The sequence below is a fragment of the Chamaea fasciata genome, unplaced genomic scaffold (genome assembly GCF_029207755.1).
Source record: "Chamaea fasciata isolate MVZ Bird 193981 ecotype frontalis unplaced genomic scaffold, bChaFas1.0.hap1 SCAF_7, whole genome shotgun sequence".
In the NCBI taxonomy this organism is placed as follows: Eukaryota; Metazoa; Chordata; class Aves; order Passeriformes; family Sylviidae; genus Chamaea; species Chamaea fasciata.
In genome coordinates this window covers 31,221,980-31,245,640 of record NW_027094092.1, presented here as the reverse complement: position 1 = coordinate 31,245,640, position 23,661 = coordinate 31,221,980, and the positions used below count along the sequence as shown (strand labels likewise).

Genomic DNA, 23,661 nt, shown 5'->3' with positions numbered 1-23,661 from the left:
CTTCTCATCCATTAAGCTGACAGTCCTCTTCTATTAAATTTCACCTTAATCAGTCACACACTGCTACAGATTTTTCCTATGTAGATGTGGTTGTATTATATTTGACCTTGAATCACACCCAAATGCAGGCTGTTTCCATTTGTTGAGACTGTGTTCTGTGCTCCACCCTCCTGCTAGTTTAGCACTGTCTGCAAATTTTAACACTGTATATTTTAATCCTTCCCTGCAATTATTAATAGAACATTGAACATGAGCAGATAGAGAATGAAGCCTTGCAGAATCCCATTTAACAAACACCAGTTTGACACTGAACCATCACAGTAGAGAAGCTCCTGAGAAGGGAAGCTCTTCACACCGCATTAGTAATTAAGTACAGCTTACAAACTGATGTACATTAATCTAAATAAGTTTTTTCTAGCTGCTTTTGAAAACATTAACACAAAATGTCAAAAGATTTATTGTCAAGATCCAGAAATATATTCTTCTATCTGTACAAGTTCTGTTGTAGTATTCTAAAGGAAATCAAATATATCTGTATTTGTTACTTTCATTACTGTGCCTCTCAACTGCTTTTTGCAGTTGCTTGGATTATAAAGGGTTAGCTCATACTAATTAGGAAAATTTATCTGATGCTGACAGCATTCGATGATCTCTTAGATCACTTCTATATGTGCATGGACAACAAAAATGAAGATATAATAAATACAACATAAATGTGATGCCATCTTGAAACTAACGACACATGAGAAAGATTTCACTAAAATCCATCTGTTAAACTCCATTTTATAACAATAAAATGTTTACTGCAACACTGCCCAAAGCCAGGAAAGGAACATTGAAACAGACCTGCCAATTCCAACTGCACTGAAGTAGTAGCAAGCATCACATGCACACTCAGTCTACCACTGAATAGAAAGTTAAAAGAATACTTTGTAAATTGCAAATGTAATGAACATAAAGGATGAAAGAAAATCTCTTTAAATCATCACTTCCCCCCCCCCCCCCCCCCCCAAAAAAAATTGTGGTCAAAGACCATCAAAATAAAACCCATCATTATATCCACAATTTCAGAAAGATGTTTCTATTTTAACATACTGTATCTCATAGAGAGAGAAATTTTAAAATTCTGATGGTATATAAAACATGAATTCTGAGTTGGACTAAAAGTGGGAGATAATATTGGACCGATGACAGTTCGACCTTTCACTTTAAGCATTATAATGCCACATTTTACTAAAAATGTGTAATTTCAAATGTGTTTTATTTATTTAACATAGCATAGATGAGCAGAAGCAGACTGAAACAATGGAAAAATATTCAAGATGACAGATCTATAAAGAAATCTGCCATTTGGTAAACCAGCTGGTCTTAATTAGACATTCATTTTTGAAGGGAGGACACAAGATCTTCAGTAATCAAGCCAGTTAAATCAACATGCACACTAGTTACAAAAAGACATAACAAGTGGAAGATCCTTTACCCTCTTCACAAGGAATAAATACACTTTTTTTCATTTTCTAAAATGAAAATGGTTTCTAAATCAATTTAATGTTTGAGAGAGGCAGCATCCTGTTTCAAAGTGGAGCTGGGAATTCACTCAGAGAGCCACCTTCTCAAGAACTGACAGAAATCATGAACCTTTCTTCTCTAAGAATCTGATCCACAGCTGGATCTACCATGCAAGACATGAATACAAACACAACACCTCATCTCCTTCCCCCTTAGCACACTGCTGAGAAGGGGAGAACTGACTTAGCGATTTCTGGGTCTTCCCAGGCTTTGCAAATAACACAGCTGATCACTCCTTACTCAAACCAAAGAATTACAGGACCCCTGCAGCAGCGTAAAGCACACAGTATCCAGTCTTCACGTGCCCCACAAAACTGCAAACTGAATGTGCCACCACACTTTCTTCTCCCTCTTGCACAGGTCAGAAATAATATTCTCCTGTAGCTTCAAATGCAAGCTTAGGAGCCATTAAATTAGAACATCCAAACCACAACATTTTAGGCCTAGCAGTGCTTTTACGTGAATGCAACTGACTTAAGAAATATTGCTGCCAAAATGCAATTTAACGCAAATTTCTACTTCAGTGTAAAAAAAAGATGGAGAAGACTCCAGCACCTCAGCACATAGTAGCAAAAGGGAATGTGGTAAGACCACCACACTCCCTGCCTTATTACCTGACTTTCCAGGTTTGCAATTCACACATGACCTCTTCAGAAGATTTGGCCCCTGTTGCTGAAAGACAGCAGGGTCTTATCGCACACAAAATGCGTACTCTGGGCCAAGCATCCTATCACTGGGGTGGTACACTCTTGTGATACAACTCACTCTGCTGAACACAGAGAACACTAAGAAACTAGGATTAAAAGGGGAAAACTTTCTGTCAGATAAATGCTTACCACACTGATGGAAGAAGGAAGCCCACCCTGCTCAGAAGTGGTGAATTATGAGATAGGCTCAGAGGTAGCACTAAAATTCAGCAGCCGCAGGCTGGCACAGCTGTTGGTACTGTGGCTGGATTGCCGGAAGCCAGTCTCATCCAAGCTGCTAAACACGAAATTTGTGGCAGGTGTGCTAAGAGACCATTCAGTGCTTAACATCAAAACCATCCAGTGCAGGAAGAGAATTACATTTGAATAGTCTTCAGCAGAGTTCTCTAAGAAAATCTTAGCTATTGCTTTACTTTTAAAGTCCCAAAACCATAATAGTCTCGGCCAAAATTATAGTCACTGTGCTAGGCTAAGATGAAGAGCATATCTGAGTCAATAACAGAGTGGTCAGTGGCAAAATATATTGTAATGTGTCCTAAAAGAAAAAATTTTAATTGCAGGGTTGAATGACTCGGGAAAAAATCACTCCAGGATAGAAATGCTTCTGCACCTTATGAGGGAACACTGTCGTTTCACATCCAGGACCCAAACCTGTCCACAAACATCAGTGTAAATTCAGCAATTTATATTGCTCACATGTGAAAGCACTGACCAGCATTCTAGGTAACTGCACCAATCGAGCCACAGTTTCATCTCCCAAAACATAAGCACTATGGAACTAAATACAATAACAAAATTAACTTTTTTTTTTTTTTTTTTTTTTTTTTAAATCCACCAGCAAGGATGGGAGTTCTAATACAGATAAAACACTGGCTGGGTTCCATTGAAGCCATGGCATCATAAAAGTCAAAGTGAATCTAATCAACATGATGCTGGAATTGAGGCAGCAGCTGGTCCATCTACATTAGGACTCCCAGTGCTGCCAACATCAATTAGTATTAGGTCATCACTGTAATCTCTTTGCCAGTTCAGGGACAACTATGATTTCTATGTTGCAACAATGCTAAGAGAAGCCAGACCATCTGAATGAAGTAGTCAATGCATTTTTTAATGGAAACTCTTTTTAAAGGCACAGTGTTGATCTCATATCATGGTGAGTTAGAGAACACATTTTAATACCACCACAAGAAATTGCCTATGTAGTTGTGGTACATAACGGTATGTCTGTGCTACCTTTAATCTGCTAAAACATTTTATAATGGCTCAAAGCACAACTATCAATTTCTATTAATGACAAATGATATCCAGTGAATCACAGATACCCATAACGTAAGGCGTGCTCTGTTACTATGTCTTCACTGCGAGAACCACAGGCTGGAGAAGCCACACGTTCATTTCAACTTCTGATCGTAGAATCGTTAAGGCTGGAAGGGATCTCCAAGATCGTCCGAGTCCAACCATTAAAACAACTGTGCCAAAAACGCTCAACAATTCTTCATCTCTATTTGCAAACTGAGGATGTATTTTTTCAGATGCATTTTCCAAACAAGACTTTTATCTTTTCAGCGCAAATTTATGCACGTATTTCGTCAAGAAAAGCCTTGTGTATGCTGCACCAGAGTACATAGGCTGAGCTGTCCCGGAGCTGGAAAAGGGCACAGGGAGGCTCTAGCCCCCGAGCTGTCGCGGGCGGTACCGCGGGCAGCCCCAGGCTACCCCACAGGCTGGGAAGGGGAAGAGCAGGAGAGGAGAGAGGAGGAGCTGGGGAGGGGAGGGTCGCGCCCCCAGCCCAAGGGCCGCCCCGGGGCCCCGCACGCTCAGCTCCGCCTCCCCCGGCTGCTGCGGAGGGCGGGCTCTGCTCCTGCTTACCCGCCGGTGCTGCTGGGCGCTGGGCGGCGGCGCTGCCCCGCGACCCCGCGGCTCTCGCCTGCCCCGTCCCCCGCCTCCTCGGTGCCCGTAGGCGCCGCCTTTTCCCCGGCCCCCGCCTCCTCCGCGCCCGTGGCCGTCCCCGCCGCGTCCTTCCGTCGCCGCGTCGGGCACGCCGCTGGGCCGCCGCCGGCCGTGCCGGGCCCCTTCCCTGCGGGGCCGGCTGCCGCCCCGCTCCGCCTGCATGACCGGGCTCGCCTGCCGCGGGCCGCCGGGGCCGCGCCCGTCCCGCCCACTGCCGGAAAGGGCCGCTCGCCGGGCCCGGGGAGATGGCGGCGGCGGCGCGGCCTCGGCAGCGCCCCCTGCGGGCGGCGGCTCGCGCGGGCCCGAGCGTCTGCGGGGCCCGCAGTCCCGGGCCGGACCTGCTGCAGCTGCCAGCGGCCGAGGAGGGCATCCACACCTAGTAAAGCCAGAAAAATAATGGATTTCGTGTTTAGGAAATAGAGCTCTTAGCTAAAGCCAGATGAATTATGGAATTGTTTAGGGTCGCAAAGACCTTGGATAGCACTCAGTCCAACTGCTAACCCTGTACTGCCATTTCCACCACTAAACCATGTTTATAAGCCCCACACGTACACATCTTTTAAATACCTCCAGGGAAGGTGGTTCTATCGCTTCCTTGGGCAGCCTGTTCCAATGCCCTCTTGGTGAAGAAATTTACTTAATGCCCAATGTAAACTTCCTCTGGTGCAGCTTGAGGCTGCTTCGTCTTGTCACTTGCTACCAGGGAGAAGAGAACAATCCTCGCTTCACTACAGCTTCTTTTGAGGCTGCTGTAGAGGGTGATAAGTCTCCCCTGAGCCGCCTTTTCTCCAGACTAACCAAACACATCTCCCTTAGCTGCTCCCCACAGGACTTGTGCTCCAGAGCCTTCCCCAGCTCTGCTGCCCTTCCCTGGACCCACTCCAGCCTCTCAATGTCCTTGTAGTGAGAGACCCAGGGCTGGATGCAGGACTCGAGGTGTGACCTCACCAGGGCTGAGTACCGGGCGGGCAATGATCACTGCCACAGGATTGCTGATACAGGCCAGGATGCCATTGGCCTTTTTGGCCACCTGGGCACACACTGGCTCACGTTCAGCTGCTGTCAACCAGCACCTCCCAGCACCTTTTCCACTAGGCAGCTTTCCAGCCACTCTTGCCACAACCTGTAGAGCTGCATGTGACCCAAGTGCAGGACCTTTGCTTTCTGCAGGAAATGAGGGAAAAAGCAACTGATCCCAGGCTGACAGGATGTTACACACACCTGCACTACATGAACCCTGTGAGTTGACTCTGCAGCCTCTTGAGGAGCATCCTTCTCTCAGGACACAGAGCAGAGACACAGGAACAGCTTTGTGCCATAGCTGGTTTATCCTGCTCTTCTTGAACTAAGCAGGCGCCCATCCTGTTCTTGGGGAATTTCACCAGTTTCCTAACACCAGCTAGCCTGATCCCTCTTGAGCACTGAGGCTGTCATTTGACAACACATTATAACATCCATCCGGTTTTGAAGTGTTTTTAAACCCAGGAGTCATTCCAACAAAATGTGACCAAAACTCCCATTTTGTGAAATCATGGGCTGTGCTGTAGCTGCACAACTACCTGTGTTGTGGGCTGCTGAGTCCCAGGGCACAGTAGGCAACAGATCCGCAAATTAGCTTAGCACACAAGCAAGTAAATAAAGTAACAGAGAGCAGCATTGGCAAGCACATTGCAAAGACATCCAAGCAATACTCATGCAGCCACCACAGGTCTGACAGATCCAGAATGAGATAGAGCTAATAAAACCTGGTGAACCCAAGCTGTGCCTGCATCTGTGGTGCAATTAATCTGTGACACGAACAATCTGCCTGCAGATAACTGTAAGCTGACTTTATGTACAAATTTAACAACTCACATTAATTAATACTTACAGATAGATTGAAAAAAAAATCATTACTACTTGTCAGCACATAACAAATACCATTACAACTCACAAGTGTGAACATCATGCATTAATAATTATGAGCAAAGTCATGATACTGTACATATGCATTTTGATTTTATAATTCAGTTTTGATCTCCCTATTATTATCATCTCTTATGATAGACAATTAACATAAATTATGTTACCACAGCATACAGAAGTCCCACTCACAGGCTCTATTACCCTGAGTGATACACAAATAGATGACAAAAGGTAATGCCACAAAGTGTTAACACAGACCTGTGAAAAAAAAGAGGATAGAGTATGACAAGATGATGAGAATGGTCAACATGCCAAGAAGAGATCTTCGCATACTAGTAAGTCAGCTGTTGTCAACTTTATAGACATCACAGTAAAGAAGCCCATTTGGGAGGGAAGGCTTTGCATGATGATAAAAAGCAGTGCTTTTTATTAAGAAATTTATTAAGAAATTATGTAGTTTCCATAACATATTATCAGTATTTCTCCAACCCTTGTCAGTTTAAACCAAGAACATCTGTGTCACAACAACAACAACTACAACAATTTCTGCTTCTCCTGTTGCTCTGAATTCTGCAATCCACACAGCATAGTTTGAGCGGTCTTTCTTCCTAATTGCCAATGTTAGGGAATGTAAGGGACCTGAGAGGTGGGACACTTGCTATCTATAGCAAAGACAAAGCATTACAGGCCACAGCATCTATACAATTTCCAGTCTTCTGTCTTCTGAGGCAAGTGCCATCTTCTGGCAAAATAAGGCAGAAAGCTGAAACCATCTGTAATTGTTCCACATGGCCATTCAAACCTGGGTGTTAGGCAAATGTAGTTTGTAAAGGCTTATTTTTGTGCCTGATATTCATAGCTGTGCCTTTTAAAGACCATCTCTAGCCTTAGCTGATATCTTGTAAAAGCCCAAGGCCAGCTGCTCTGCTGGTAAGGCCTGTTGAAGAGAGCTAGAAATGAGGGCCTCCCTCTCCTTTTCCTTGGGAGCTGTTTTAAGCTGAGGTTGTACCGCTGGCCCTCACCTGTGCTACATTGCAGCCAGGCAGCCACTACATCCACACCTGGCCTCCTATCTTCTCAGTCCTGGCTCAGATCCTGGCTCAGACCTGCCGGCTAGGCTTCCTGGCTTGGTCTCAGGCCTACCTCATCACTACAGACTTGCTGTGCAAGCGCTGGGCGGTCACTGTCTCTGGCCTTCTCATGAACCAAATGTGCTTCTCCATATTCTGCTACTTCTTGGTCAGGCCTCCGCTCCTGTCTGCCTCAGCGTTGTCCTCACCTTCCGTCACAGAGAGAACAGCCCCCATTGTCCCGTGACATTGCCACACTAAACCCACTACCACATTGCCATGCTTGAAAATTTAGTCACACGGAGCTTTTAATAAGCAGGACGACTTGGCTGACTGTCCACAGATAAAGCATAAGCCACATGAGGTAGCAAAACCAGATTCCTCTCTCACAGCTCAGTTACCCAACACAGCCATGCAGCTGCTCCATACACCTTTGTTTCACATGAAATGAATTCCTACCCTTCAAGTTTTTGTAAAGATTTTGTAAAGCCAGTGCATCAGCCATCAATTCAGCTCTGACTTGGGAGGTCTTTGGAGAATGCAGAACCAGGATGAAATGTCTTTCTTTGGATAGGACTAATTAGAACTGCTGTGACACTTCAGCTATTCTTGGCTGCTAGTCTGACTCTGGAGGTTGGAAAGAGAGAGAGCCAAGTGTACAGATGGTCAACATGCGTGTATCAGGATTGTTACTAGTCTTCAAGTTCTATACATGAACTAAAATCCTGTTGAAGTAGGCTCAGTATCTGCTGTGTATGAGTAGAATACAGATGCAGAAACATTTAAATATAAAATGGGAGATGACAGACGTACAGTTGGAGGAGAAGCATTTTGAGAAGTATGATGGGCAGAAGTCTCAGTACATCAGGAAACTTACCATTATCCAGCTTCATCACAACAAGGAATCACCATTTAAGCAGGGTTTGAAGTAGAAACATGATACACTTCTGGGGGTATTTAGGAGACCTGGGGAAAAAGTGAAGGAAACAGTAAAAGCAAATAAGAATCATAGAATCATCAAGGTTGGAAGAGACCTGTTAAATCAAGTTCAGAACCTAGAACTACCATTGTAATCCCTAAATCACCCTAAACCACGGTGCCAGGTCCAGATATCTCTTAAACACCTCTGAGGTTGGTGATCTCCCTGGACAAAGAGGACGATGAAAGAAAATTACACGCTTTTCTGAAAGTTCAACTAGCGGCTATAAAAAAATTCTATTCAGCTCGTGAGAGACAGGACACAACTACTTGGTACAAAAGACAGATGTGGGGAAGAGATAGGCTGTAAAAGCTTGCAGTTAATAAAAGACACTTGCCAAGACCAAAGAAAACAGTGTTCTGAGAGTTAGGATGAAAGATGAAAGCACATAGAAGTGGTGTGGATGGATGGGGAGGACCATATAATAGAGATCGGACATAGAGAGAATCTTAAAGACTTAGAAATGGACTTTAATAGGTGATTCATGTGGTAATTTTAGCTGAACCTATGTCTGCTTTGAAAAAAGAGCTCATACCAGTTTTACGGTGACTAAAAGCCCAATAGAAAAATCTGTTAATAACTTATATTTAATTTCTTACTTTAAAAACTGAATACTGTTTGACTATTTCAAAATTACACAGTTTAATGAGACTAAGCATTGAATAAGTGATTAGCATCAACTGATGTGATGGAATTACTCAAAACCCAGCAGGTATCTTTGAAAGAAATTTTGCCTAATACAGGTTCGCTGGCACAAGAAACAGCAGTGAGGAATGTAGAAAGCAATGGATGTCAGTGGCATGTATGCATTAATAGAGTGGTCCTATTTTCACCTTTTGTTGCTTATGCAAGTATTAAATTGATATTTGAAATTGATTATTAAATTTGCGCTTTTTACCACTGTGGTTTGTCTTCTGCTTCTTCCTCTTCAGTTTACTCCTCCGTATCCTCAATCCTACCATTCACTTATCTAAACTACCTAGACTGTACTTCCATGCTTAACCCCATCAGTCTCCTCTGTCCTAAGATCTCTTGCTAGAGTTTTTTCTGCAAACATCTTCTTGCCTTCGCCCGCTTCTTTTGCTCAAAGATTGCCCTCCATTGCCTCAAGCACTTCTAACACCTATTTGTTTCTTGCTGTTGCCATGCCAGTATGGTTCCTAACTCCCATGCATCCCCAGTATTCACTTACTCTCTTTCTGTTGTTGGTGACTTCTACAAAATTTTCAAAGATAATTTCTGAAACCTTGGCATGCATTCTAAATACTGTAGGAAACAACACTGTCTTATTGCACTGCAAAAATACAAATGTCTGTCTTTGAGAATATGTAGAGCATTCCTAAGGTATTCAAAACGTAAGAGCTGGGGTAGTTGACTGTCTTACGAAATAATAGTTAGACTGCATTTTGAAATGTCATTGTCCTAGCATGTACATTTGTGCATTTTAGTTCTGTTTGCAATTGTAGAAATAACAATCAAAATGCAAAAAGAGTACAAAAATAGTATGATAGGTTGTTTCACAAGTGTTTTCATGGTAACTAATGGAAGTCTGTGCTATTTAATGAGCTACTTAAATTTTGTGCTTTTTTTCCTTTGATCTTTTATAGCTATCTCCAATAGGATTCTTCCTAGTACAGAAAGCAGTATGCAACAGTGCTAAGGTCCTGATGACAATACACCAAGGACAAGTATGGAAGTCAATTTATTCAGCAATTCTACTGTTGTAAACAGTTCATCCATCAACCATAAGCAGTTAGAAGGGCATAGCCTCTGGGAAGTCATTACTATTGCCACTGTGACTGCAATTGTAAGCTTAATAACCATAGTGGGAAATATTCTTGTAATGATATCCTTTAAGGTTAACAGTCAGCTCAAAACTGTCAACAATTATTACTTGCTCAGCCTTGCCTGTGCAGATCTCATCATTGGAATATTTTCTATGAACCTTTATACATCCTATATACTCATAGGCCATTGGACTCTTGGAAGCCTTGCCTGTGACCTGTGGCTAGCACTGGACTATGTAGCTAGCAATGCCTCAGTAATGAACCTCCTAGTCATTAGTTTTGACAGATATTTTTCCATCACAAGGCCTTTAACTTACAGGGCCAAACGCACACCCAAAAGAGCTGGCATCATGATTGGTATGGCTTGGCTAATTTCCTTCATGTTGTGGGCACCCGTAATCTTATGCTGGCAATATTTTGTGGGTGAACGAACAGTACCACCTGAAGAGTGCCAGATCCAGTTTCTGTATGAACCCATTATTACCTTTGGTACTGCAATTGCTGCTTTTTACATTCCAGTGTCTGTAATGACCATTCTGTACTGCCGCATTTATAAAGAGACAGAGAAACGCACCAAGGACCTCGCTGAACTGCAGGGCTCAGAGTCTGTGGCGGAGTTTGAGACAGTAAAGCCTCAGAAAACTCTCCTCAAGTCTTGCTTCAGTTGCAAGCAACAAAACTTAGTCAAAAGAGAGAGATGTCAGGCTTCCTGGTCTTCATCTAGTCGAAGTACATCAGCTACAGCGAAGGCCTCCCAGGCAGCGAGTACTTGCATGGACTGGGCCAAGGCTGACCAGTTAACCACCTGCAGCAGCTACGCATCATCAGAAGATGAGGATAAACTTGCTACCGACTCAGTTTTCCAAGTAACTTACAAAAGTCCATCTAAGAGTAAGGCAGAGGAGTATAATGAGACTACAGATGTTGTCAAAGACCAACCTGAAGGAAGTCATTTTGAGAACCAGAAATACTTTTTGTCACCTACCAAAGAACACGGACAAAAAAGTAAAAAATGTGTGGCCTATAAATTCCGTTTGGTGGTTAAGGCTGATGGCACCCAGGAAGCCAACAATGGCTGCCGAAAAGTAAAAATAACTCCTTGTTCTGCTGCTCTGTCAAAGGACCCTTCCATCAAAAGCATGGATCCAAATATAAATAATCAAATCACCAAAAGGAAACGGATGGTTCTTATAAAGGAACGCAAAGCAGCACAGACTTTGAGCGCCATTCTTTTGGCATTTATCCTCACATGGACTCCCTATAATATCATGGTTTTGATCTCCACTTTTTGCTCTGACTGCATTCCCCTGACACTGTGGCACCTTGGATATTGGCTATGCTATGTGAACAGCACTGTTAACCCCATTTGTTATGCCCTCTGTAATAAAACTTTCAGGAAGACTTTTAAGATGCTGCTTTTCTGCCAGTGGAAAAAGAAAAAAGTGGAAGAGAAGCTATACTGGCAGGGCAATACCAGACTGCCATAATTGTTCTTGTATAAGAAATAAGGGAAAATAAAGATATTGATGTAACCTAGAAAAATCTGTCTTTTCAAAGCCATTGCTGTTGTGTCTAGTGGTTTAAAAAATCTGCTGAAAAGTTAAATTTTGCATGAAAGTAGTGTGCTTGGGATAAAAAAGTCAGTGGCTGCTGTGAGCAACACAGGTTGTTTTTGACTATGCAGTAGAATTGCATTACAGTTAATGTGTTTGGTGTCTTACATCCTTTCTTTCAGCCTAAGAATAGGTGGAGTAAACTATAAACTACTAAAAATTAGACTGGGATGATTGTCCAGTCATCAGGTTAGGTCATTCAGTCTGTCTCCCTGTAGAGAAGAACTGTTTCTTCCTACAATTCTTTGCTAGTGTACTGTTTATTTAGTTTTCAATGTATTAAGCAATGCAGCCAATGCTACTTCTGTTTTGAGGCTTTACCATCAGCTGTTGAGATGAAACAAGGACTATCTAATAGGTAAATGCTGTCAACCCCAATACTAAATGGTTAGGGAGATTTATAATGCTCAAAATGAACACACATATTATAGAAGAATATAATACTGAGAAAATTTCCACTTTAAGGGTGACTCTTAAGGGAGACTTAGGAAGGGCTCGTAGTGGAAGGGCTTATAGTGGAAGAAATAGATAATGTATTTTGTACATGAAGAAGCCAGTCCCAATATCAGTTCTATCATGCAAGTAACAGTCATTCGTAAAAATGGTGATGGTTAGAAGACACCTCTGAATTTCTACAGTTCCCAGTACCTCTGAATGAAATTTTAAATTTTTTTTTTCCACAGTGACAATGGTACAAATCAGAACTGACTGTAAAGCATAATGGATGCAGTCTATCTAAACACAAGGAAAGTCTTTTTTGCAATCTGCTTTGTTGCCCAACACCTTGCTCCAAAAGTTTCTATAACATTTACCTGTATATAAAGAGTGAAAGAACTGTCATCCTTTAAAGAGAAAAGATTTTTTAAGCAACTTTTTAATGTTTCTGTAAAACTATTAGAACAACTTTGTGTTCTTTGTCTTTAAATAGCTTTACAAGTACTAGTCAACATCAGGTATTTGAAAACGAGTTATCTTCAGGCACTCTCTTTTGGTCCAGCAAAACCACATCTGCTACAGGTGGGCTGGAGTCAACCCCTCTGCTGGCTGTGGCTTCTGGGGCTGGGTTATAGTGGCCTACTTACGAGCTGAGACTGACCACTAGCTGAGATTTGAGAGGGCTTTTGGTGCCAGAGCTGAACGTGCCTGATCTCTGTGTTAGATAGGCAGGAGACCTGCAGCACTGACCGGGTGAGTGGGTAAGCAGAAGGCCTTTGGAATGGAGCTGGTGACTTTGTGGTGGGCACAAATGAGAAGCTTCAGAAAAGGTCTTGAGAAAACAAAGTTTATGGCAACAGGAGTTATGAGATGTGGAAGTCCTAAAGAAAAATGTTTATGAAGAAATGGGAAAGGTCTTCATGTACATAAAATTCAAATTCAGTTCTAGCCTTTCTATCAAAATTCTGAGCGAGATACTTCAGAATATTAGTTTGAGACAATCTTCATACTATATCTACTATACACTTTAGTGGGACGTTGCAGTGGTGACATTACCAGTTGCACATTTCAGGGATTTCATGGGTCATCATGAATGTACCATTGCTCTTAGTGAAATTGTTTGTATAACATATTAAATTATACCATCAGAATGTTTTCCTACAGATAGATAAATCCTCCATGTCAACTATCACAGTAGAAGTAACTAACATTTTTTTAGCCCCAGTGTTCACAGTGGAAAATTTTGTGAAAATGTCAGTGAAAGATTAGCAGTGTACTAATGTAAAAATATGTCCTCTAACTTCGCATGATTGGTTTTGCAACGCACCATACTGGGCCTATTATTTTTTGTGCATTAGCATATGATTACTGAGGAAAGGAAAGCAGAGGTCTTTATAAAAACTCTTTCATCAGCTTTGTTCTGTCACTATCCAGAGCTTTCCTTGTGTACAGTAACTATGTACAAATTGGTTGTTAGAGAGGATTTATTTTATATTACATCAGACCAATCATTCAGTAAACTATGTTTGATTTTTAGCAAATGAATGTTTCTCTCTGGGGGCACAAGCTGTAGTTAAAGGCAAAGTTTATGAGGTAGTAACAGTCCCTGCTAGCTGCATTTTTCCTGTTGAAATGAAACATTGGCTCTTATTGAAATTAAATGGGGTATTTTTTGTTGTTTTTGATATCTGTTGATCAAGAATGTTCTGTAAATGTTTATTGACTCTGCTCAGTAAATGTATTAGAATACACAGTGATGGATGCAACAATGTTGGTTCAATGTAATTGTGCAATATGTGCTCAAATTATGCTGCTAGTACCTAACCATGTGAGAGATTACATGGCCACACATGAGTACATTGTAAATATGAAGAATTATATAAAGAGGTGTGTGTTACTTTATTGTTATGTAGAATGCTTCTTCTTAAAAAAAATCAAAACCACAAAAAGACGAAGGTGGTCCTCATCAGAGTATCAGTACTTGATTGTATTTTGTACCTTTAAAAAGTGTGGTAGGACAATGTTGTTATCTTGTTAGCTGTCCTTTTAATGACATTTTTACTGATGTAATATTTATTATTGTCATGGACTAATGAAATGTTTTTTGTAAAACTACATTTTGGTTGTACATGATTTCATACACATACATATGTATAGATATGTATGTATTATCAATACAGATGGATAAATACACATCCCTAACTAAGCTTTTCAGAGACCAGCGCCTTTCATATTTTCAAGTATTGAATTTTCCCACAAACAGGGGGTATGATTTTTGTCTCTCCCTTTTCATAAATGCCAGCATTCCTACATTTTCCAGATCCCCATAGTTTATCAACTAACATTTATTTTTCACAAATATAATTTTTGTTTGCGGATAAATACTTGGAAGAGTTCCCAGAATTTTTAAACAGACATAGAACACGTGGATACAGTTGTGCTATTAGCACACTATGTAAAGTGAAGAGCTGTGCGAAGGACAGCTCCTGTAATGCTCCTGCAGCTGCTGGGTAGTCAGTGGCTTCTCTCTTTTGAAACACAGGCCAAACCTTAACTCTAGAAAAGGATACTATGTCTTTTCACTTTACTATTTGGCTTTACCCCTACCAAATCAGTAAGAGGCCTCTCAATTTCTTATGTGCTCTCCCCCAAATCTCCATTGCTGCCTTTTAAACTCCCTAAGAAATGTTTTTCCGTATGCATTTGACAGTTGAGTGTCATAAAACCTTAAACTTTAATAAGCTTCTTGTTTATGATTTTATTAATAGTTACCCTGAAAGTAGTCTAAAAAATTAAAAATTTATAACATCAGGTTGTAAAATAGGAGATAATCTGTGTCTATTAGTGGTTTCAGAAAGGGATGGTGTTACAATTGTTTTTTCCATCTTAGTAAATGTACTTCTTCAGGATTAAGGAGCTCCAGTCTTTGTTACACTCACTAAAAGCACTGCCTTTTACTCAGTATTTTTGCCATTGGTCACTAAATGTCACTAGTTTCTTCATGTATCTGCTGATATACCAAAGTCAGTCCTCTTCAAATAAACCAAACATTTCAAATCCTTCAGAAGTTTTCTTTTCAACAGGTCCTCCTCCAGACCCTGTTAGCTGATGGTTTCTGTTTCAGTAGACATCTTAAATTGTGGGGGGAAGGGAGTTTACTGAATTCCTGGACTACAATGGCAAGATAGAAGCTGAAATCTCGTTTAATCCTTACATGCAGCAGCAACTTAGGTGTCGTGGAGGTCAGATATTTGTTTTTAGTGTCTGCTATCCATAAGGCCTCCTTTAGTGTGCAATTCACCGGGTAGCTATAGGAGGAAGAGTGGAGACAGGGTACAGTGGAGGATTCCAGCTGTGGAATGTGGCTGGATTTAGCTCTGTAGCCTCCCACTCTGACTGTGGCCTGATGCCTTCTGAAATGCTAAAGACATGAGAGTGACTTAAGGACTGTTTGTTAATTCTTGCAGGAGAAAATGAAGCCATGCAGCTAACACTGTTAGTTTTTTGATGCAGTGTATTGCATCAGTAAATTAACAGCATTAGTCACTAGCCCCTAAAACCTCGTGGTCATACTTTTAAATCTATGGTTAACACAAAAAATAAGGTTACCTGGAAGTCTGGAAAATCAGAAACAAAAGCGAGCAATTTCTCTTATGAAAATTGAAATATTATTTAAAGACAAATAATAAATAAATTCTGAGTTGATTAATTACTGCACGTGAGAGTGTGCTTACATTTCCCACAGTTGACAGTATAAGGAGAAATGCTAAGCAGCAGAGGCAAAGAAAACTATTTCACTGCTGTTGTTAGGAGATTGCGTGGTTAAAGTGGAACATGCCTCCCGTTCACAGGTGCTTAGAGCTGGAACCTTTTGCTCTAGACCCCGTCATACTTACTCGTTTTGGAAGGATATTTATTTGACCAAATAAATTTGTTTCAGCAGCTACTCCTGGGAAGACCCTTCTTCTTTCTTGTACTGCAGGAAGCAGTAAAATCAGGAAAGGCTAGGAGAGAGAGCGTAGGAGAAATGTGATTGGCAAAAGAACTTAGGTGTGGGTAGAATAGAAACCCCCATGTTTCGGTCTGTGATTTCATTGATACAGTGATGAAGGCCATCAACATTGCTCTGGGTATCTGGTGATTAAGGCTCAGCAATGGAAAAAAATAATCTGTTCAGTTAAGAGAGTCTTTTGCTAAGGAATTATGAAGTAAAGTTTAGTCTACTTCTAAAGGTTCTATGCTGCTGGATGTTCTAGAATATTCTTACTTATTTTCATCCAGTACTTAGTCCCTGACCCAGCCTCAATAGTCATTTCCACCCATACTTTGTTTGGAAGTGTGGAATGCAGCTCAGTCCCTGAGTTCAATTAAATGTCTCAGCTTTCTTGCTGGTAGACTTCTTGTTATGAGTTTTTATTACATTTTAAATTTAATTTTATGTACCGGAATTCAGTGCATAGGTTTGTAGGACTCCAGTTGATACTAGAGTCTCTCTGGCACTGAGCAGTTGGATTATGTCTGCTGGTGCCCAAGTTGTTCATACCGCTCATTTGCAGAGCCCTTACCTCCGAAATCCTCTAAAACAAACTAAGGTTGTGCTGCAGAGCAGGTTACCTGGCTTTGATGATCAGATGCAGCCTGTAGACTCTCCCTTCAGCACTTCCATGTAAGGTTATTAAAAACACAGTTTTGGAAGGTGAGTGAGCATCTGGCTATATGGCCAGAAATTCTAACAAAAGCTACATGAGACTGGCAGCACTCAGGTGATTTTCTTGTGTCCTCATCACAACTTTGGAGGCATCGTGATTGAATTATGCAGAACCCACATTAAATTGACTCAATGATATGCACTCAATTCAGGTACTAACCATTTCTTCCCCTACCATACTTCTGTCTTCAAACACAAATTCAGAGGGAAAGAAAATCAGATGCTGCAAAATTGGCATGTGTGCTATGTTGGCCTCATCCACATCACAAAGCTGTATCTCTTCCTGAAAATGCTGCAGTGCATCAAGAAAAACAAAAATTGCTTTCTTGGCTTTTCTGCTTCCAGAATAGTTTCTTATCTTAAGCAATCATGACAGTCTTGGTCCTCTCAAAACCCACAGAATTTATTTTCTGAAGCAATTTTCATGGAGATTATAAATAGTATTTTAAATTAAAAGGCAAGAATTTGACAGTATCTTTTGGTGGAGTTTCTTGAAATGAAACATCTACGAAAACATACATGATAATCTAATTATTATTCTGACATTTTTAAGCACAATAATAAAAACTCTTCAGTTGTCATTTAGCTTTCCAATTATATAAAAATGTGTGAAGCAACTCAAACAGTGATAAAAGGTCTTCAAGGTTATAAAAATTGAAGTCCTTTTGTTTATTATTTTAAAATAGAATAATTTATATTTAAATTTTATTTTATTTTATTTTATTTTATAATTAGAAAAAAGGCACTGTTTAATTGATGTCAAGGTTGAGTACTTAAACAATTGGAACCAATAAATGTGAAATAAAGGCAACATTCTCTTCTTTTCTCACAGTGGTATTAAAAAAAGAAAAAGCTGAAGCACAGAATGGAACAGGGAGAAGTAACAGTCAAATAATGGTAAATAAAGACGAATAATCTTCAGGGCAAAAATGGAGGAATAAATAAACAATTTCAATATCAATTTGATATTTTTAAAAATGTATTCACTGAGTTTCTTGGGGGAAAAATTCAGACAGGTTGTAAGCTTTGGATCAGTGACTTTAAATGGGAAAGCTGGCAATCTCATTAGTGCTGAGTGCTCTAAAATGAAGGCAGAAAAGAAAAACCTTTGCTGAATACTCCACTGTATATGGGATCATTAAAAAACAGAGATAAAAGAAGAGTCAGTGAAGGGGGAAAGAAGCCATGGGAGATGAAGTTAATTCCAATTTTAAATAATAAAAATCCATTCACTAAAATTAGAAAGAAAAGGCCTGTTGGAGCCCTATGGCACACAATACTCTTCAATATAAATTTTGTAAATGTAGATATTTAACTGAAAATTTCCTCCCTGCATGATATATGATGATGTGTTATCATAGATGTGCATTCAATCATGAACATTGACACCAGAGCAAAACCTTGAATTTGAAATGCATTTTTATTCATGTATATCTTGTACAAACCATCATATCCTGGATTTCATACCAGACTTGTCTTATGGCTAAAATAGTATAAAATGAATTATTTAAATCTTCTGGTTATTTAAATCTTGTGGTAAAGGCCTCAGTTTCTGACAGTTTCTCACTTGTGTGGTTGGCAAATTTCTGTGACATGTTCCAGTCCTGAACAGTATGTCCTCGTAAAGCCCTTGCAGAGGCCCAGTTAAAATTTTCATTCATGGTTACTTAGGGTTATTACTCAGTCAGTGAGTTCACTTCAGTCACTTGAGAAAGAGTCCATGTTCCTGGCAAACACATGTGGCTTGTCTACAGTTCCACTTTCTGACAGGGGCAGGCCTTGGTAGGGTATGACTGGTGGTGCTCAATGGGTTTGATCATCATCCATGCAAACTTGCACGGGCGTTGCTTGTTGCAGTCTTTTTGCCAGTATATCACATTCCTGCGGTTTAGATTTGCTCCAGCACATGCATCATACCACCAGCCTCCCCCCGGAATGCCATTGAGTTCCAGTTTGGCACAATTCATAAAGTAATTGTCGTTGTCTCTGTCCTTGGTGGTGAACTTCTGGTTGTCATGGAGATAAGCTTCTGTGTCCAGGGTCAGAGCGTCAGTGGCGTTGCCTTTGTAAAGACCAACCCTGATTCGGTATTGAGACTCTTCCCCCTCAATCAGAAATGGCTCATACTGTCCCCATTTGACTTCAGCATTTAGATTTACAAGTTTAACTCCAAGTATATATTGCACTGAGCTGCCAGTTAACTGATGCATGTATTCATTTCCTAGCCAGTGGTTCTCATGAACAGAGCCAAATCCATATTTGTAGTCCTGCCAGGTCCTGTCAAAGTCGACAGTACTGTTGGCTGTAATGTGCTGAATTACTGTCCAGCCACCATCCTGCATGTTACAAAAGACAACAATTGGTTCCTCTTTTGGTTGGATGATGTAAAGGCCATCTCTGGAATTTCCTTTGCAGTGCTGTAAAATCTCAAAACAGTCTCTTGGATAGTCTGAGTAAAAAAAAAAAAATAAAAACAAGACCAAAAAAATTATTGAATTCTTTTCAAATAATAAATATCAGAAATTGCACTCCATCCTTTAGAGTGACCAAACAACTCTTTTCAGACGGGAAGCTGACTGACTTCATTGCAGCTGATGGGCATTTATTCCGCTAAAGGGGGAAGATTGCTGGCAGGAACATGCAGGAAATTTTCAGAAATTCAAAAAATGGTTTGTTACTCTGTCATGCAACAGAAATATGATTTTGCATTTATGACAGAAATATGGTTGAAAAGTCAGAAGCTATGTACAGGTCAGTCCTTTTCCACTGGGTTCTTCCAGTACTCAGCAAGTTTGCAAATCCCTGTGACATCTGTAGGACAGCTGAGTTTAATAACTAGACCTAGTCTTTTTTATCAATCAACAAATTAATTTCTCTTGAACCAACTTATACTTCAGGCACCTCTAACATCCTTGTGTTAAATTCTGAAATGTATGCCATGTGCTCATTGATAAAAGGGAGATATTAAGGCATGTTTCTTGTTAATATAAACTTGTAAAAATCTGAGGATTTTCTTAGGATGAGTTCTTTTCTCAAACTCCAGGCTAAATCTTATGGATTTGCAGGTATAAGTACAGTTCTGTTCAGTCCTGAACACCAGTATCAGGAAAATAGATGAAAGTGCTTTTCCATTTTATTGCTTATCCAGTAGACTCACAGGGTAATAAAAATGGCATATAAGGCTTGGGTTGACCCTCTCTGTTGGGCTAAATTTTTTACTGGGGTTTTTAAAATGTAACATGCTTATAAGGTAACTTATTGCTCTAGTATAATATCAACCATCTCTGAAACTGCAGCACAATGCTCTGAATTTTACAATTGATTGTGAGGTTTCTTAAGAGCCAGAACAGAATTTATTTAAATATATATTTAAATATGTATGAACTTAGAGAGAGAGAATTTCTTTTGTAGAGAAGGATGATATTCATTGTTCTGTTACTCAGAAATATGTTTATGAATTGAAATCACTCACTTCTCCATAGAGTTGAAAGGCATGTCCTTATGTCAGTAAACTGTGGAATACTTGAAATTTGTATTTAACAAAACCATGAACGTTTTATTATCTCAGCGAGAAAAAATTCAGTAAAAATTGCATTCACCCGGTAGACATAGCCTACCTGACTCCAAACGTGATCCCATGGTTTTATAGAAGGATTATTAAAGTAATTTATATGGCTATATCCAAGCCACCAATATACACTGCCATTCTCAGTGAACATTACAGAACAGCTTCTACAGATAGGTTCAGGACCTTGTGGCAGGACACATCCATATTGCAAATTATTCTTCCAGGGCTAGCTTTCATATATGTTGGTTGAAAATGCTGCAGCAAAGCAATAAAGTAAAACACAGAACACTTCCATATCACTTTCTGTCTTCATGAGTACCTTTTTCATTGGCATTTCCCAGTCTCTCATAGTCTCTCTGGGGAAGAAGGTGGGCGTTAGCCAGGACCACTGCCTCTTTGGTGGCCAGGGACACAGTGCATTGAGAGAGCAAGAACAGCATGAATCCTGCTGAGCTCCTCAATAGCATCTTCCTTGTGCGTCAGTGCTCCTGCAGCGATAACTGTAACACAGGTTGGAGCTGAAAATGGCAATATTTATGACTTTTAGTACAAAAGTCCTGAAGGAAAAACTTTTGAAATACTGAGTTTCAATATGGTAAGCCTCTGTCAAAGTTGACTACTCCCATCTTTGAAGGACCTGTCCTTTCCTGATGCCTCAGACCTCATTTCTGACAAGTCATTCATTTCTCTGACACACAGCGCTGTGCTGAGACACTTAGAACATCTCTCACCTGTCACCTTGCGCCATGCTGGGCAATGAAACATAATGTAATTGTGAGTGTGGCAAAAAGCCATCAAGAGTAATGTAATGACGAAAGAAAAAGCTCAACTTTTTTCTTATTCCCTGAATCCAAACTGCAGTGAAATAGAGACACCAGTGGTGGAAGGGACAGAAACATTAGCTCTGCTGACTGTCTGTAGCTCAAACAGTACTCAGAAACATGGCTTTCCTAGTGCTGGAAATGTTTCCATGCACTGGAGAACTCACTTAACCTGAACTATGCTTTTTTTGTGAATTTCTGTCTACAGATTGAAATAACAGGTTATGGGTTTCAATCAGATTAAAAAAAAAAAATGTTCAGTAAACAAAGAAAAAGGGGTTTTCTTTAGCTTCTTCCAAACCCACAAGGGTTCAATATACTGAATTGAAACAGCCTTGAGCCTCATTTTATCCACCTTTTGGGGCACATGCCTACTAATACTTCATTCAGTACAGAAGAAAGCTTAGGCTATTACTGGGGTCCTCACTTAAGCAAATCCCGGATTCTCTGAAGAAGAGTTTCTGTCAACAACAGCTTAGAATGAGTCAGGTAAATAAATGTTTTCAAATGTTTCCAATACTCTCAGAAGATATATTTACTTAGACTTTAACCAAACTCTTTTAACGCATTTTAAATTTTATTTATTTATTTATTTATTTATTTTTAGGGCTGGGCTCCCCACAGTGGCTTTGCTGAAGGCAGAAAATAGATCTAGCAAAAAAGCTCTTTGCTCAGGGCTTATTTCCTGTCAGCGTCAGCACAGAGCCTGCAGAGGCCAGTACCCTTCTCCACAGTGGCTTATGTTGCAACAAAGCCACATTCCTTATAAATCTATTGACTTAGCAGCAGATTCAGCAAACAGTTTTCCAGAGTGAAAAAATTCAGCACATTTTTTTTAAAATGGCCAAGATAAATCATTTTAATAAAGTTCAGGTTTGAGAGCTAATTTTTCTACCTACCATACACAAAGCCAGCAAACCAGAATTTTCTATTCCACCTAAAACTATTCAGTAATAACTATGATTTACTATTAAAATATAATTTGCCATTTTATGCAAAGCTGGCCATTTGACATTGGGATCATAATAAACTGGAAAATTACCTTCCATGAAATTTGGCACAGTGCTTCCCTTTAAGCATCTAAATTCTGCTGTACTTGTATTTTCTACTGTCATGTTATTATTTTCACTGAAAGCTTTGATTATTGTTGCTATTATGAAGTATTAAATTATAAATTACTTTAAATCAAACCCTAATCCATAAACCCAAATACTCATTTTCATGAAATTTGAACTTGGATCTGGAGGGGTTTTTTTTAACTGTTTTGTTTTTCTTTAAGTATTTTTTCTTCACTTATATTTATGCATAAACATTGAAAATTGATTTAAAGATCAATTTAATTCCAGAATAGAAATTGGTATTAAAAATTATTAAGAAAGCACCCAAGGAACACAGTGCTGGGCAGGTACCTTACCTCTTTCAAGTGAAGACTAGCAAACAGGAATGAGCTCACTCTCTACAGTTGTACTTTGCCTGCTACTTAAGTCCAGGTGAATAAATCAGATCCAATGTACTATCTCAAATGCAGCAAAATTGTATATTCCTTATTTCACACTGTGCTTAATCTGCTGGACTTTGCTCTGACATATTATACTTGCAAATTAGTGTGCATGAATTATAAAGTACAAAGTTCTTCTGTCATGATAAAATGACATAGTAATTAAATTTCCTTTATTAACCAATAATGGTGGAGAACCATGAAGAAATTTTAGTTCAGTAAACTATTTATGTTGCTTAAATAGACGCAGGCAGATGCTTAAATTTACTTTGTCGTTTTGTATAGATTAATTAACTCAAAGCTCTACTGAAATGTAGTCACATTTAAATTGCAGAGATGACTTGATTTTTAAGTATTAGGAAGAATCCAACTATAAACCGTGTTGTTACTTCATGTTTTAATGTGGCTGAATCAGAAACAGTGTCTGAGATCTCTAAAAATACAGCAAACAAAAGCAGAACAGGCTGGTCAACAGGTTTCTATTTTAGTTTATGGGGATTAACAAGAGTCAGTTAACATTAACTCAGATCAAAACTGTAATTAACTAAATAATTAATTATTGCTATGTAGCTAAGTGTCTGAAATTTCTACTGTCTCCCTGCATGGCCTTTAGGCGACATCTAATCTACATTTACCCTTTGAAAGATTAGACAACACTTACGTTTTTGAGCTTCCTGATCCACCCTGCAACCCACTTTGATCAGATTCTGTCCTTGAAACAAGTCACAGTTAAAATGGATGGAACATTTAAGACCTGTGCAAGCTCTACTTCAAGATTCATGCCAAGTCATAATTTCTGTTCTTCAATAATTCATCTTCAGTGAGGATTTTTATTTCATGTGCAATTAAATCAATACCCACAGCAAATGTTTTAGGAAATATTTGCTTGTAACATTTAAAACTCGGTGATCTTTCTCTTCCTTTTTAAAGTACAAGCAATCTATTACACAGGAGGATGTCCACAGGGAGTCAGAGCACTATCTTCTCAGTGACACTGGTCAGTTGTAGAGCTACAGGGAAAAGTTTAAGAATACATATTCTCTGCTTTTAG

The 23,661-nt window shown here is 39.8% G+C and overlaps 3 protein-coding genes across 3 annotated transcripts in view; 1 reads left to right on the top strand and 2 right to left on the bottom strand.

Annotated features, from left to right (window-relative positions):
• The window catches only part of AVEN (apoptosis and caspase activation inhibitor), an 85,672-nt gene extending 81,210 nt beyond the window's left edge, over positions 1 to 4,462 (bottom strand). Inside the window, exon 1 of the mRNA XM_066188308.1 lies at positions 4,146 to 4,462. Coding sequence (XP_066044405.1) covers positions 4,146 to 4,388 — 243 coding nt within the window. The 5' untranslated portion in view covers positions 4,389 to 4,462. The remainder of the gene's footprint in view (positions 1 to 4,145) is intronic.
• Positions 1 to 11,472, top strand: part of CHRM5 (cholinergic receptor muscarinic 5) — a 42,716-nt gene extending 31,244 nt beyond the window's left edge. Inside the window, exon 2 of the mRNA XM_066188307.1 lies at positions 9,788 to 11,472. Within this exon, the coding sequence (XP_066044404.1) occupies positions 9,871 to 11,454 (1,584 nt within the window). The 5' untranslated portion in view covers positions 9,788 to 9,870 and the 3' untranslated portion in view covers positions 11,455 to 11,472. The remainder of the gene's footprint in view (positions 1 to 9,787) is intronic.
• Positions 11,473 to 18,124: 6,652 nt separating this feature from the next.
• Positions 18,125 to 20,758, bottom strand: LOC136291756 (fibrinogen-like protein 1-like protein). The gene is made up of 2 exons (XM_066186893.1): positions 20,611 to 20,758; positions 18,125 to 19,172 (listed from the first exon to the last, which is right to left on the bottom strand). Exons 1-2 carry the CDS (start codon positions 20,756 to 20,758, stop codon positions 18,472 to 18,474), a joined length of 849 nt encoding a protein of 282 aa, XP_066042990.1. The 3' UTR covers positions 18,125 to 18,471.
• Between the last annotated feature and the right edge of the window lie 2,903 nt (positions 20,759 to 23,661).

Bases quoted from the DNA above. Each gene is read 5' to 3' on its own strand.
- LOC136291756 (XM_066186893.1), bottom strand. From the start codon at position 20,758: ATGCTATTGAGGAGCTCAGCAGGATTCATGCTGTTCTTGCTCTCTCAA. The intron at 19,173-20,610 runs GTACTCATGAAG...TTTTTTACTCAG, and splicing joins GGGAAATGCCAATGAAAAAG to ACTATCCAAGAGACTGTTTT.